Source organism: Salvelinus namaycush, chromosome 42 (genome assembly GCF_016432855.1).
Source record: "Salvelinus namaycush isolate Seneca chromosome 42, SaNama_1.0, whole genome shotgun sequence".
NCBI classification, from domain to species: Eukaryota; Metazoa; Chordata; class Actinopteri; order Salmoniformes; family Salmonidae; genus Salvelinus; species Salvelinus namaycush.
The window spans coordinates 7821882-7836594 of record NC_052348.1 but is presented as its reverse complement, the minus strand read 5'-3'; the positions used below and the strand labels follow the sequence as shown (position 1 = coordinate 7836594).

The 14713-nt window shown below is 41.3% G+C and overlaps 3 protein-coding genes across 3 annotated transcripts in view; all 3 read left to right on the top strand.

The window, feature by feature from the left end:
• Positions 1 to 14713, top strand: part of LOC120034862 (protein glass-like) — a 467553-nt gene that overhangs the window by 398372 nt on the left and 54468 nt on the right. The gene's annotated exons all lie outside the window — the stretch shown is intronic.
• Positions 1246 to 14713, top strand: part of LOC120034843 (zinc finger protein 69 homolog) — a 52676-nt gene continuing 39208 nt past the window's right edge. Inside the window, exon 1 of the mRNA XM_038981492.1 lies at positions 1246 to 1720. Coding sequence (XP_038837420.1) covers positions 1465 to 1720 — 256 coding nt within the window. The 5' untranslated portion in view covers positions 1246 to 1464. The remainder of the gene's footprint in view (positions 1721 to 14713) is intronic.
• LOC120034863 (zinc finger protein 271-like) lies at positions 2227 to 4437 on the top strand. Its single transcript, XM_038981513.1, has 2 exons — positions 2227 to 2269; positions 2445 to 4437. The coding sequence occupies exons 1-2, from the start codon at positions 2261 to 2263 to the stop codon at positions 3714 to 3716; spliced, it is 1281 nt and encodes a 426-aa protein (XP_038837441.1). The 5' UTR covers positions 2227 to 2260; the 3' UTR covers positions 3717 to 4437.

Below are 14713 nucleotides of genomic sequence, written 5' to 3'. Positions count from 1 at the left end.
TGCAGAGATGGTTGTTCTTCTGGAAGGTTCTCCCATCTCCACAGAGGAACTCTGGAGTTCTGTCAGAGTGACCATCGGGTTCTTGGTCCCCTCCCTGACCAAGGCCCTTCTCCCCTGATTGCTTAGTTTGGCCGAGTGGCCAGCTCTTGGAAGAGTCTTGGTGGTTCCAAACTTCTTCCATTTAAAAATGGAGGCCACGGTGTTATTGGGGATCTTCAATGCTGCAGAAATATTTTGGTACCCTTCCCCAGATCTGTGCCTCGATACATTCCTTTCTCGGAGCTCTTTGGACAATTTAATCGACCTCATGGCTTGGTTTTTGCTCTGCCATGCACTGTCAACTGTGGGACCTTATATAGACAGGTGTGTGTGCCTTTCCAAATCGTGTACAATCAATTGAATTTACCACAGGTGGAGTCCAATAAAGTTGTAGAAACATATCAAGGATGATCAATGTAAACCGGATGCACCCGAGCTCAATTTCAAGTCTCATAGGAAAGGGGCTGAATACTTATGTACATAAGGTATCTGTTTTTTATTTGTAATAAATTAGCTAAAATGTCTAAAAACCTGTTTTCACTTTGTCATTATGGGGTATTGTGTGTAGATTGAGGAAAATAATTAATTTAATACATTTTAGAATAAGGCTAAAATTTCCAAATGCACTGTATATTCCCCCTTTGGAATTTGGTTTGACCTTTGTTCTAGTCATAACAAATATAATGTCCCTCCCAACATCTTTTTGCATAATCAGGTGGTACCTGTTCCTTTAAATACAATTAGGTGATCAAATCTGTTAATTAATGAGAAATCATGTTGTCCTTTTGATATGTTGACTTTTTATTAACTTGTTTATCATTTAGAATTAAAATGGGCTTAATTTTCATTCGAACCTATGAAAGGGTTTCCACTAGATTCTACGGCCACAGTCATTTTGGCTATATCGTAAAAATGAATGATGTAAAAAAAAAAAGAAAAAAAAAAAAGCTTTTTGGTCTTTATTTAAGGTTATGCATAAGGTTATCAGAGTGGTTAAGTTTAGTTTTAAAATGAAATGTTAAGAAGAGACATTGTGGAAATAGGCAGGGTTTAGACAATTATGAGTTTGGCTGTGGATGTTAGTGACGACTGCTTGAAAGATACTGATCATGAATAGGCGGTTTGACGTAATGTAATAAATAGTACCGTAATTCAAATTACAGCGCACATTCCCTTCATTTAGCCACACCCTTCTATGACGCCTACCAATAACATCATTTCTCTTCAGTGTAAACGGAAGTAAATTACGAAAAACAACTTTCACGTTAGCGTGTTTATCGTTGCTATTTAGACGTTTATTAACACCATGGCACTTAAAATTACTAATTTAACGGCACAGAATCACATCCTTACCATATGTAGTCTTTAATACATGTTAGAGACAGGACTTTGTGATAGATATATAGCTGCTAACGTTAGCTAACAATGACTAACGGTATGGTTTTCCACACGCAAATAGCCTCCATCATGGAGGTGCTAGCGAATGCAGCCGTAGCAGAGATCTGTAAACTCGTAGACGACGACTATGCAGTGTTTCGTTTGGAAATAACTCAAAGCCAGAAAGAAAACAGGGCATTGCGGAGGAAACTACAGCTATTTGAACTGAAGATGGCACGGGACCGCGTCCTAGCCAGTCGTCCCAGTATCAAGATCCTCGACCGGTACAGAGGAATGGCAAGAGGTATATTCTGCAGAAGGCGGAGGCTACGCGGCCTGTCGGTTCATATATAGATAGCTCAGTGCCTGCCCCCCCCCCCCCTTCTGCACGTGTTCAGATGTGTTACCCAGAATTGGGTCTTGGTCAGTTTTTGGATAGTATGCAATAATCCCCCTGATTACTTAGCTATCTTGCACAAAGACACAATATCATATTCTAACCATATTCTATTTACTTAATGTCCTATTATTTACTCAGTAAAAAACTGATGTGATACATGTAACATAATACAATACAGAGAAATAACTTCTTGATATGCTATTTATGAGAAGTGTTACCTTAAATAATTTCCAATTCTAGACAGTGTCAATAGGGTACAATATACAGTTGAGCATTGACAGTACCTAACTTAACCCCATCTTTCCCCCAATCTCACTCTCAGGTGAAGGACATCTCACTGGAGGCCACAGGAGCTTTGTGAAGCCAGCGGGACACAATACATGGGGAGATGACCAACCAATCACTGTTGATGAGGGGCGTGGAACCTCAACCCAGCATGTTATCATGATAGAGGTTAGTGTAATAGTGTTGCATAAAAAATGCTACTTTGTAAATCCATAGCCTGTTTATTTCAGCAAGGCTTTCTTCAGCTATTGACTTGCGTACATGCACATTTACCATAGGGGAGCTTGTTTGACTTCCCTACGACATTGTTATCCAATTTAGGTAATAACCTCTCTTGTGTCAGTCTATAGATGCAGAGACTGCGGGCCCTGGAGTCAAGCAGGAGAGGTCTGAAGGAGAGGACCCACGGCACAGTAGAAACATCCAGACTGGAGCGGCTGGAGTGCCCCCTGTAGCTACAGAGGACCCCACCACCGCCACAGTGCAGCCCAGGACCCAACGCAGCATCACGGAGGTCAGAGACAGACACAAGTCAGAGACAGACACAGAGACTTTAACTGTAATACAAAGCCTTTTACTCACAGAATCTGACCACAGATCAGACCCAGAGAGACTCGGGCTGGGGCCACTGGGCTGTGCTCCTGCTCCTGGCTCAGAGTATTTACTTTACGGTAACCCGAACATGAGGGCTGTTAATTCCCATCTGGACTCAGGTGACGTGTTAGAGACTGGCAATGATCCGTCTTGTTCTTACGCTACAGAGATGGACCCTGGCAACATGCGATTGGGTTTAGAGACACACACTGATCTGTCTACAGGGGACTGGAACCGGTACAGTAGTAGTGTATACTCTGAAGGGTGCCTAGATAAGAAAGTGGAGGTTATAGTTGTAGATGAAGTGACTGTGAAAGTGGAGGGTGACCCTCCCACATGGAATGCAGATAGTCACCTAGGAGACAGACACTCACAGGGCAGAGATTTCTTAGATTACAGGGAAAGCTTAGAGACAAGTCAAAATGTTGCGACCCATTCCCCTTTACACGCACTCAAGGATCACGACCCAGTGTCAACGTCGATGGGGCATTCCGATTCACACGGCCGCGTCCTTTTCGATCAGGTATTGAACTCAAACGACAGGCCTAGAGCCCAGGTTCAGGCAGGGGGAGAAACATCAGGTGGTATTAAAGAGAAGCAGTTCCTCTGCACGTTCTGTAACAAAGGCTTCAGCTGCCCCCAGAAGGTGGAGATTCACCAGAGGGTCCACACAGGGGTGAAACCCTATAGCTGTAACCAGTGTCACATGCGCTTCGCCCAGGCTGGCAACCTGAAGAGGCACCAGATGGTCCACACAGGACTGAAACCCTTCAGCTGTCCCCAGTGTCCCATGTGCTTTGCTCAGGCTGGTGACCTGAAGAGGCACCAGAGGGTCCACACAGGGGAAAAACCCTACAGCTGTACCCAGTGTCCCATGCGCTTCGCCCAGGCTGGTCACTTGAAGATGCACCTGAAGGTCCACACTGGAGAGAGGCCGTTCGCCTGTACACACTGCGGGAAGAGGTTCTCAGAGAGAAGCTACCTCAGGATACACCAGCAGAAAAAACATTCCACTCTATAACAGAAAGTAACCATTCCAATCGATAGCTTCTGATGTTTAGATCCTACCCTGCTTTAAAGACAAAGTTGAATTTTCATTGATGTCAATCGAAAATAGCCACAGATGCATTTGGAATAGTGAGAGTAACAGATTTCAGTGTTTAATATTCCTGAGTAGAATATTGCATCCAGACATTGTGTGATACACTGTATGATATACTGTATAACCCTAAAAAAGTCTGTTAGATAGTGTTTGTACTGTGTCGGATATAAGATGTTCAAATGCCTGTTTCATTACTTCCATTCAACTACAATTTTTCCCCAAGACACTTTTCATGAGAAAATGTATGCAGTTTATCAAGTTCATGCAGATTTTTAGTTGAGAAGTGTATGTGTGGTTTTCATATGGTGTATTTCAAGACTTCCTCCTGTGATTAAACTTTTCCTGTTGTAAAGTGATATTCTAAGTATAAATACAGGTTTAAATGGTGAAAAAATTGAACAAAAGTATTTTGGACATAACTGCAAACTTCAAGGAGCAAGGTATTCAATGAGTTGGTTTGATGGGAAGTTGTGATGCCATCGGCCTAGTGAACAAAAGAAGAAAGGCCCAACCCACCCATGTCCTGGACCACCTATTGAGATGTTCCTTTTGTTAAGTAAATCAGGTGTTACGAGGTGAAAAGGAGACTGCAGTGGCATCTTAACACTTGTTTAATAAACACGAAATGGGACTTTTCATTCTAAGACTCTTTGAGACTCTCTTTAGTATACATCCCATCTCACCCTATTCTGCATACATACAACAGCGCTTTATAACCAATATACACTTACTAAATAGACCTACACATAGCCACACACTAACAAACACCTACTGTACACCTCAAAATAGTTTAGTCAGGTTTGTCGGATGACTTTTGACTTAACATAGCTGAAAATATCATATTTATGTCCACCATGATGGGTTTAACAAAAATGAAGTCATTCTGTAACTACAGTGTAGGACTCAAATGTAGTGATGATGGGCAAACACTCCATGTTTAAAGTGTCTTTATTATCTGTGTGTACGTACCTGAGGGAGTGTATGTCTGTATCATCTGTCTCTTCCAGGAGGAAGAGGGTCCAGAGGTGCTGCTGATGAATGAGGAGGGGTGTGAGGAGGGTCTAGACTACACCTTCTCCTGAACCCATAGAAGAAACAGCTGAGCAGCACAGGACCACACACAGTCTCACTGAGGTGAGCCCACTGTAAACAATTGTCTGCATGGTATTAAGTCAGGTCCAATATCCACAAAGCAACTCAGAGTAGAAGTGATGATCTAGGATCATATTTGCCTTTTAGATAATAATGAATAACACTATGTAGACAGGTGGGGACCTGATCCTTGATCAGCACTACTACTCTGAGACTGCAGATAAGGGACCATGCTTTTGAATGATCTAACCATTAAAGTGTCAAGTAATCAAATCATCTATCACTTTTCCAGTTTTAAATCAACTACCATGTTTCCATTGTACTCATAGCAATCCCTCATTGCCAAATCAGAAGACGCTGCATAGCAGGGTGCTCATATGAGATTTCTTGATCCAACATCCTCTCACTCTGTATCTCTTACAGTCAGTAGACATGGAGGATGGGAAGCCTGATCTGCTACTAGTCAAAGAGGAGACAATAGAAGACGGGCCAGAGAGCACTGACCTGCTGAGTGGACTAAAGAAGGGGGAGCAAGGTAAGGGAGAAATACATATAGCCTTCATACAGTAATAGAGCTTCAATGGGAGGCCTTCTTGGATTCCCAGACCAGTGAAGGCAAGGGCCCAGGGGACATCACCAAGCAGGCCAGGACCAGAGGCGACATAGTGGAGGGGGATTGCTGTGGGATTATTTAAGATACTCTTTGAAGAGATAGGGTTTCAGATGTTTTCGGAAGATGGGCAGGGACTATGCTGGCCTAGCTTCAGGGGGAAGCTGGTTCAGGGCATAAAATTAACACCTGCTAAATGCGGGTAGATTTACGTATTGACGGGTAAGAATTTCTATTTCACCAGCCACGTTGGTGGGTGGTCAATTTGCAGGGCGCTACAGTGCCAGCATTACATTTGCAAATGTAATGTCAAATGTCAAAAGTCAAGTATGAGCACATCTTTTCTTTCATAGCTTCTAATCGCACAAAGAAATATGAATCCTATATCCCACCTCGCGCAGCAACACTGCCTGGCTGGGAAGCTATGTGCACTGAGTGAAGTGCTGAGAGATTCATTTTTGGAGTCACTGCACACAGGCATAAAAGTTTGTCTAATTTACTCAAAAGTCTACAAATTGAGACTGTCCTCGTGTTCCTTGGCTATTTACATTGTTTTGTTCATAAGCTCGGTTGTTTTTCAACATTAGTTTGATTCTGCTACTTCAACTGATAGTTTAGACACCCTAGTCAGGTCCCAAATCTCACACGCACACAGACACACCTAACACGACTCGAAGTGGCCCCGATACCACGTTAACCTCCCCCTTTAAAGTGGATGCTGAACATTTAGTTTTATCTGATATTTTGGTTAAAAGACTCAGGTCACTAAATGTTTTATGTTTTAAGTTCAGCAAAATACCACATTACTTCATACTAATAAATTTCTTGTTTTGAAACATGACAAAGCATGGTCATCCGTTTTATTGTTGTTGATGTAAAAAATTAGAGTGCCTGGTAAATGTTTTCATCTACCTGCCACAGTGGCTGGTGGTCCAAAAAGTATATTTTAGGGCCTGAGCTGGTTCCACCATTGGGGTGTCAGGACAGAGAAGAGCTTGGACCGGGCTGATCAGGAGCTGCCCTCCCGTAGGGGTGGGAGGAACAAGAGACCAGAGGTGCCAGAACATAGTACTCGGGTTGGGGTGTAGGGTTTGAGCATAGCCTGAAAGTAGGGAGGGGCAGTTCCTCTTGCTGCTCCGTAGGCAAGTACCATGGTCTTGTAGTGGATGCGATCTTGGACTGGAAGCCAGTGGAGTGTGCGGAGGAGTGGGCTGACATGGGAGAATTTGTGAAGGTTGAACACCAGACGGGCTGCAGCGTTCCTGATAAGTTGCAGGGGTTTGATGGCACAAGTGGCGAGCCTCCCCAACAGAGTTGCAGTACTCCAGACGGTGTCGAAGACAATGGATAGATCAAGGACGATGAGAACAGAGGAGAGCGAGTGAGCAGTGCAGAGAGCCTCCATAACACAGAGAAGAGCAGTCTCGGTTGAGTGACCATCCAGAAGCATGACTGGTTAGGGTCAAGAACATCGTTTTGAGAGAGTTCGTCAGAGACAGCACACTCTAGTGTTTTGGAAAGAAAATAAATAAGGGATACCGGTCTGTAGTTTGACGTCGGAGGGGTCGAGTGTTGGTTTCTTAAGGATGGGACGACTCTGCCTATTTTGAAGTTGAGGGGACGCAGCCAGTGGTCAGGGAAGTGAGCAATGGGAGGTCTCCAGAGATGGTCTGGAGAAGGGAGGAGGGGGTCGAGCAAGCAGGTTGTCGGGCGGCTAGACCTCACTAGTTGCAGAATTTCATATGGAGAGAGGGAAGAAAGAGGTCAGGGAGAAGGGTAGTTCTGTGTGAGTGGGACCAGTGGACTCAATAGGCTGAGTGAATGGGGAGCGGATGTCATCAACCTTCTTTTCAAAGTGGTTGACAAAGTTATCCGCAGAATGGGAGTGGGTGGACAATTAAGGAGGGAGGAGAAGGTGGAAAATAGTTTCCTAGGGTTAGAGGCAGAAGCTTGAAATTTAGAGTGACGTAAAGTGGCTTTTGCAGCGGATACAGAGGAAGAGGAGGTGGAGAGGAGGGAGTGAAAGTATGATAGGTCCTCCGTAAGTTAAGTTTTCCTCTATTTTCACTCAGCTGCCCGCAGACCTGTTCTCTAAGCACGCAATGAGTCACTCAGCCACGGAGCAGGAGAGGACCGAGTCTTTCAGGAGGAAACGGGACAGTGCGAGTCATAGGATGTGGAAAGGGAGGATGATAGGGTCAAAGAGAGAGGAGGGAGAAGGATTTAGCAGAAGGGAGAGATGAGAGAGAGCGAAGATTGCGACAGTGCATGACCATCTGGGTCGGGGCTAAGTGGCTAGGGTTGGAGCAGAGGGAGACAGAAAAGGAAACAAATTAGTGATCAGAGACCTGGAAGGGGGATGCTGTGAGATTAGTAGGCGAACAGTCTCTAGTAAATATGAAGTCAAGTGTATTGCCTGCCTTGTGAGTGGGAGGGGACTGGGAGAGGGTGATGTCAAAGGGAGGGAAAAGAAAGAGTTGGAAATAAATTAATCGAAGGCAGACGTCGGGAGGTTGACCCATCGCCAGAAAATGAGCTTATCAAGGTGTCAAGTTCATTGAGGAACTCAAAGGGCAGCTGGTAGAGGATTTGATGACACCAATGTTATTGTTGCACACAGGGGAGAAATCCTACACCTGCCCCCAGTGTGAGAAGAGGTTCTCCCTCCAGCACCGACTGAAGAGCACCAGAGGGTCCACACCGAGGAGAAACCCTACAACTGCACCTACTGCGAGAAGAGATTCTCCCACCAGCAACAGCTGAAGATGCCCCTGAAGGTCCACACGGGAGAAAGGCCGTTTGTCTGTACGCATTGCGGGAAGAGGTTCTCAGAGAGGAGCAACCTCATGATACACCAGCAGAAAATGCACACAGCCCATGAATAGCGTATAGTGTGATATGTAGTACTAGTTCGTTTTTGTACATTTTATTATTTTGGATTTGGATGTATAGAGAACTGGATGAGGTGAACTGAGGAAAGAATGAGTGTGATGAGGCAGAGTCGATATGTTGGTGATATGGTGTCTGTAAAAATGCTTCACTGAGGAAAAGTGATAAACTTGTACTGTTCTTTGATGCAGGTGTTTTATAATGAGGAGATGATAGTGGTTTAATGTTTACTTGGGATAAAGTAGTGAAGCTGTGTGTAACATAATGTTGAAACTATGTATTCTAAAATTAATTTGATCAAAGCGAGGGTACCATAATTTACAGGAAATGTGAAGTGTTACCATAGTGAGAAAAGTTATTCTACTTGTCACATGTATTATTTTGTGCAATAAGAATAGTGTACTTCACGTTATGTGAGTGTATGACCATTTTGTTCAAATTAAATACAAAATTGAATCAGTGCTGACTGACTTGGTTATTTTTGTATAATTGCAGGAACTGAGGAACCCTTCTCCGTCAAACCAAAACATGATACTTAATTATTGAATCAACACATATGGCCATTTAATAAACTCCACTTTCTCCAGATCGTTAGGTACTTGAATCACAGTGTTAGAGATGGCCTTGACTGTGATTAACATTTTATAATATTATGTTTCTGTGTGTACAGTAAAGAGTTTCTTACAGTGCTTTCAGAAAGTATTCACAACCCTTGACTTTTTCCACGTTTTGTTGTGTTCCAGCCTGAATTTAAAATGGATTACATTTAGAGGTTTTTGTCACTGACCTAAACACAATACACCACAATGTCAAAGTGGAATTATGTTTTTACACATTTTTATAAATGAATTAAAAATTAAAATATTAAATGTTTTGAGTCAATAAGTATTCAACCCCTTTTGTTATGGCAAGGCTAAATAAGTTCAGGAGTAAAAATGTGCTTAACAAGTCACATAATAAGTTGCATGGACTCACTCTGTGTGCAATAACAGTGTTAAACATGATTTTTGACTGACAGCCTCATCTCTGTACCCCCCCCCCCCCCCCCCCCACACACAATTATTTGTAAGGTCCCTCAATTGAGCAATGAATTTCAAACAGATTCAACCACAAAGACCAGACCAGGGAGGTTTTCCAATACCCCGCAAATAAAGGTAACTATTGGTAGATGGATAAAAAAAATTAAAAAGCAGTATTCCGTTGAGCATGGTGAAGTTATTAATTACACTTTGGATGGTGAATCAATACACACACTCACTATGAAGATACAGGTGTCCTTCCTAACTCCGTTGCCGGAGAAGAAGGAACCCGCTAAGGGATTTTACCATGATTCCAATGGTGACTTTAAAACAGTTACAGAGTTCAATGGCTGTGATAGGAGAAAACTGAGGATGGATCAACAACATTGTCGTTACTCCACAATATTAACTTAATTGACACATGGAAAAGAAGGATGCGTGTGCAGAATAAAAATATTCCAAAACATGCATCCTGTTTGCAATAAGGAAAATAAGTAAAACTGCTAGAAATGTGGCAAAGAAATTAACTTTATGTCCTGAATACAAAGCGTTATGTTTGGGGAAAATCCAACAACACATCACTGAGTACCACTCGTCAAGCATGGTGGTAGTTGCATCATGTTATGGGTATGCTTGTCATCGGCAAGGACTAGAGTTTTTTTTGTTGATAAAAATAAACGGAAGCACAGGCAAAATCCTAGAGGAACACCTGGTTCAGTCTGCTTTCCAACAGACACTGGGAGACTAATGTACCTTTCAGCAGGACAATAACCTACAACATAAGGCCAAATATACACTGATTGGTTACCAAAACAACATTAAATATTCCTGAGTGGCCTAGTTACAGTTTTGACTTAAATCGGTTTTGACTTAAATCTATAGCAAGACTTGAAAATGGCTGTCTAGCAATGATCAACAACAACTTGACAGAGGTTGAAGAATTTGTTAAAGAATAATGTGCAAATATTGTACAATCCAGGTGTGCAAAGCGCTTAAGCTTGTTCAGACTGCAGGCCTTAACGCTCAAATCAGTTTTGTTTTTCAAATCTGTTTTGAACTACTGACTGTCCAAACAGCAAGTTACAATTGACCAAATCGGATTTGTGTGTGTTCAGACAGCAGTCATTTGCTGACAAAGATGCACTAGTTGTCATAGTAACGACGGGTGTGTGTGGGCGGATTGGTGGTGGTGCTTGTGCTGATGTAGCAAGCTAAGGTGACAACAATGCCTGCCATGGACGTTTCCCAGTTGTTTTGAATGTTCAAAATCATAGTGTAAGAACACATTTAAAGACTCAAAGGATAAGATGATCCAACTTTCAAAACAAGTATTTTTTGGTGAGTCACAGCCATCAACTAGCTAGTCGCCATAAGTTAGCTGTTTAGTTTTCTAGCACATTCACTTATTTGTATGTAAACAATTAACAAGCTAGTTAGCTACCGTACCACATGTGTTTGTCAAATTGTCAGAGTAGCCAGCAAGCAACAAGATATGTCGAATAACAGTCTAAAAAAACACTTGAGGGAAAATAATCGGATATGACTTGTGTCTGAACGGTCAAATGGCCTGGAATCAGATTTGTATCCCGTTTCAAACCACCTACGAAAATGTGGCTTGAAATATTCGATTCCATGTGCTTTTAGACTGTTCAGAATACAGGACATATAACAGATTCTAATCGGATATGCAAATAAATTAGATTTGATTAATTTCAAACTGCCAATGTGAGCACGGCTTTAGAGATTTACCCAGAGAGACTCACCTGTAATCGCTGGCAAATGTGATTCTAACATCTAATGACTGAGGCATGTTAATCTTGCGACTACAGGGGGTGCTGTTCCGAATTAGCATTTTGTCGTCTCCAAATTAAACTGCCTAGTACTCAATTCTTGCTCGTACAATATGCATATTATTAATTCTATTGGAAAGAAAACACTTTCTAGTTTCATACAAAGTTGGAATGATGTCTGTGGGTGACCCAGAACTCTTTCTACAGCGAAATCCATGACAGACAGTGAAAGGTCTGAGAGCGAAGCTCTGGTTTCAGATCAGTTTTTAAGGTCTCTGTCTATCCTATGGAACGACACGAACTGCACCCGCCTTCCCCTGGATGTCAGTAACCAATGAGAAGTGGAATGGGCCTTCTCCGTAGCTCTCAGAGGTTATAAAAGACCAAGGAGTGAGAGTAGCCCCCCTTTCGACGCTCGCCCTTACGCAGGAAGGGACCTCCGGACGCCATTTTCACAGGCTCGGTTATCAACTTGAAATGTATCCGTCTGTAATTTAATTCGATATAGGACTTAGAAACATCATAAGGTAGTTAATTTAAACCGTTTTATAGGAAATTATATCCGTTTAGTGCGATTTTGAGGAATTTCTTTGTTGTGCACTCTGAAACTTTGGACACGTTTTTGGGTCCCGTTCGATCGTTAGTGGATATTTCGAAGGACAGAGGACATCTATCGACCAAAAGACGTTTATAACATAGAAAGGATACATTGCCCAAGAATATGATGGAAGAACAGCTCATAGTAAGCAATATTTAATATGATAAATTGTTGTTCTGTCGAAATATTTTAAACGCATATTTCGCCATTTTGTTTGGTGTAGCTTCACTTGGCGAACCCTGTATTGAAAAGTAAGGATAATTTTACAAATGTAAATCAGCGGTTGCATTAAGAACTAATTTGTCTTTCGATTCCTGTCAACCCTGTATTTTTTAGTCAAGTATATGATTAGCTTTCAATTAAACTAGATCACTCTGATAGATGACGTCAGACATATTGAGGCTTGATTTCCTAGTATTTTTATTGTGTAACCACGGTTTTGTATGGCTAAATATGCACCTTTTCGAACAAACTGTATATGTATGTTGTAAAATGATGTTACAGGAGTGTCATCGGAAGAATTCTGAGAAGGTTAGTGAAAAAATTAATATCTTTTGGCGATGTTGACGTTATAGCGCTCTTTGGCTGGAATCGATGCTCTGGTAACGTTTGCACATGTAGTATGCTAACTTATCGATTTATTGTGTTTTCGCTGAAAAACGCTTAGAAAATCTGAAATATGGTCTGAAATCACAAGAACTGGGTCTTTCCATTGCTATGCTTTGTCTATTTTTATGAAATGTTTTATGATGAGTAAATTGGTCATACACGTTGCTCTATCTAGTAATTCTAGTCGATTTGTGATGGTCGGTGCAATTGTAAACTGTGATTTCTACCTGAAATATGCACTTTTTTCTAACAAAAACTATCCTATACCATGAATATGTTATCAGACTGTCATCTGATGGTTTTTTTTATAGGTTATTGGCTATCAATATCTTAGTTGAGCCGAATTGGTGATAGCACCTGAAGGAGTAAGAAACTGATGGAGTTAGAATAGTGGTGTATTTTGCTAACGTGTTTAGCTAATAGATTTACATATTTTGTCTTCCCTGTAAAACATTTTAAAAATCTGAAATGGTGGCTTTATTCACAAGATCTGTATCTTTCATCTGGTGTCTTGGACTTGTGATTTAATGATATTTAGATGCTACTATCTACTTGTGAAGCTATGCTAGCTATGCTAATCAGTGTGTGGGGGGTGGGGGGTGATCCCGGATACGGGGTTGAGGTTCGGTAAAGGTTAATACTTATGTAAAATTACATATCTGTATTTCATTTTCAATACATTTGAAAAAATTCTAAAAACATGTTTTCACTTTGCTATTATGGGGTAGTGTGTGTAGATGGGTGAGGAAAAAAATATATTTAATACATTTTAAATTCAGGCTGTAACACAACAAAATGTGGAATAAGTCAAGAGGTATGAATAGTTTCTAAAGGCACTGTATGCTCTGATAATGTAACCTTTACAAAATAAATTCCTTTCTTATAATTTCACATTGTTTTTATGTCAACATATAAAAAACCATGACAATTACTATAAGAAAAATACAATATTTGTATATACATGTTCAGGTATGAATTTTCATGGTTAAGGATGGACAGCACTTCCTACTGAACAGTTTATTTATCTACAGCTATGCCTTTGGTCTCCCATCCTGGGGTTTAACCAAGCCAAGCCCTGCTTAGCTTTGATATTTGTCACGGACTATTAGCAATGTGAATGAGGATAATTGTTGACAGATCTCCACTTAATAATTAAATAGAATCACTGCTATCCAACCATTCTTCCTCCTATCCTTCTACTCCCACTCCTTCAGGTTTTCCCCTGTCTTCTCCTGCTATTCCTCGCGGTAGACTTGGCTTCACTCTTCAATAAGTGTGACGTTGCGTGCTTCAATGACGTCAGACAGTGGTATGCAAGTGCTTTGAAATGTTGTATGTCCCACGTATGTGAGACCTTAGAAGGCTTAGCTTACACGTCTCTCGTATTTTTTTAATACAATCCAAGCAAAAGCTAGTTATTACTATGGTCCAAGTGTTTTGAAATTCAAATGTCCCACGCACTGTATATCTCCCACATCTGCTATGTGTATTATTGCTATGAACCACCCATGGCAGTAGCAAACATTGCCACTTAGTAATTTACTTACTCGGCCACATACTGTTGGCTGTATTTATACTGATGTACGCCACCATGTCACTGTGTTCATCAACGCAACAACGAGCAAAACATGCTCAAGTCAAGTCCCTCTTAACTGTTTCCGTTATTAAAAACCCAGAGCTCACAAGCTTATCTATCATCTGTGATATGGGATCTTTACAATCAGTCCTTGACCTCAAGCTGTTTTCAGTAAATGGCCTGAAGCCTTCAGGTCTTGTGATGACTGGGGGCAAATATTAAACATAAACGAACGTGAACCTGTACTTGATATTCCAGACTGACTGTTCCCTACAAACTGAATCCGTGTAGGACATTTTAACGTCTGTTTAGGAGGGTAATTAACTTGTCATTTGAAACAGGCTTGTGTAAATCCCTGTTTTTAGAGACAGTAAACCTAGGCAGAACAAGGACAGGTATGTAATCTTTCGTCCAAACAGTTGAACAAGTAAAACGAGAGTTTCTATTGGACAAATTCAGGTATGTCCCCATTCTTTTTACAGTCTATGTAGGTCCCTCCCCGTATCGTTCCATTTAAGAAACGTTTTGCAACAGAATCGGCGTAATGCATATAATAAAATACAAATTAATACATCCCAGCTGAATATTTACCTTACTGATGTGATGTAGATGGAATAAAGTAATTACTTCTATTCTACTATATTCTTGCTAACACACTGTTCTTTATAAACAAGTCTGCTCTGAGTTTGAAATATACTGATCATAGGACATTTGATGTGTAATAAGCAGTACC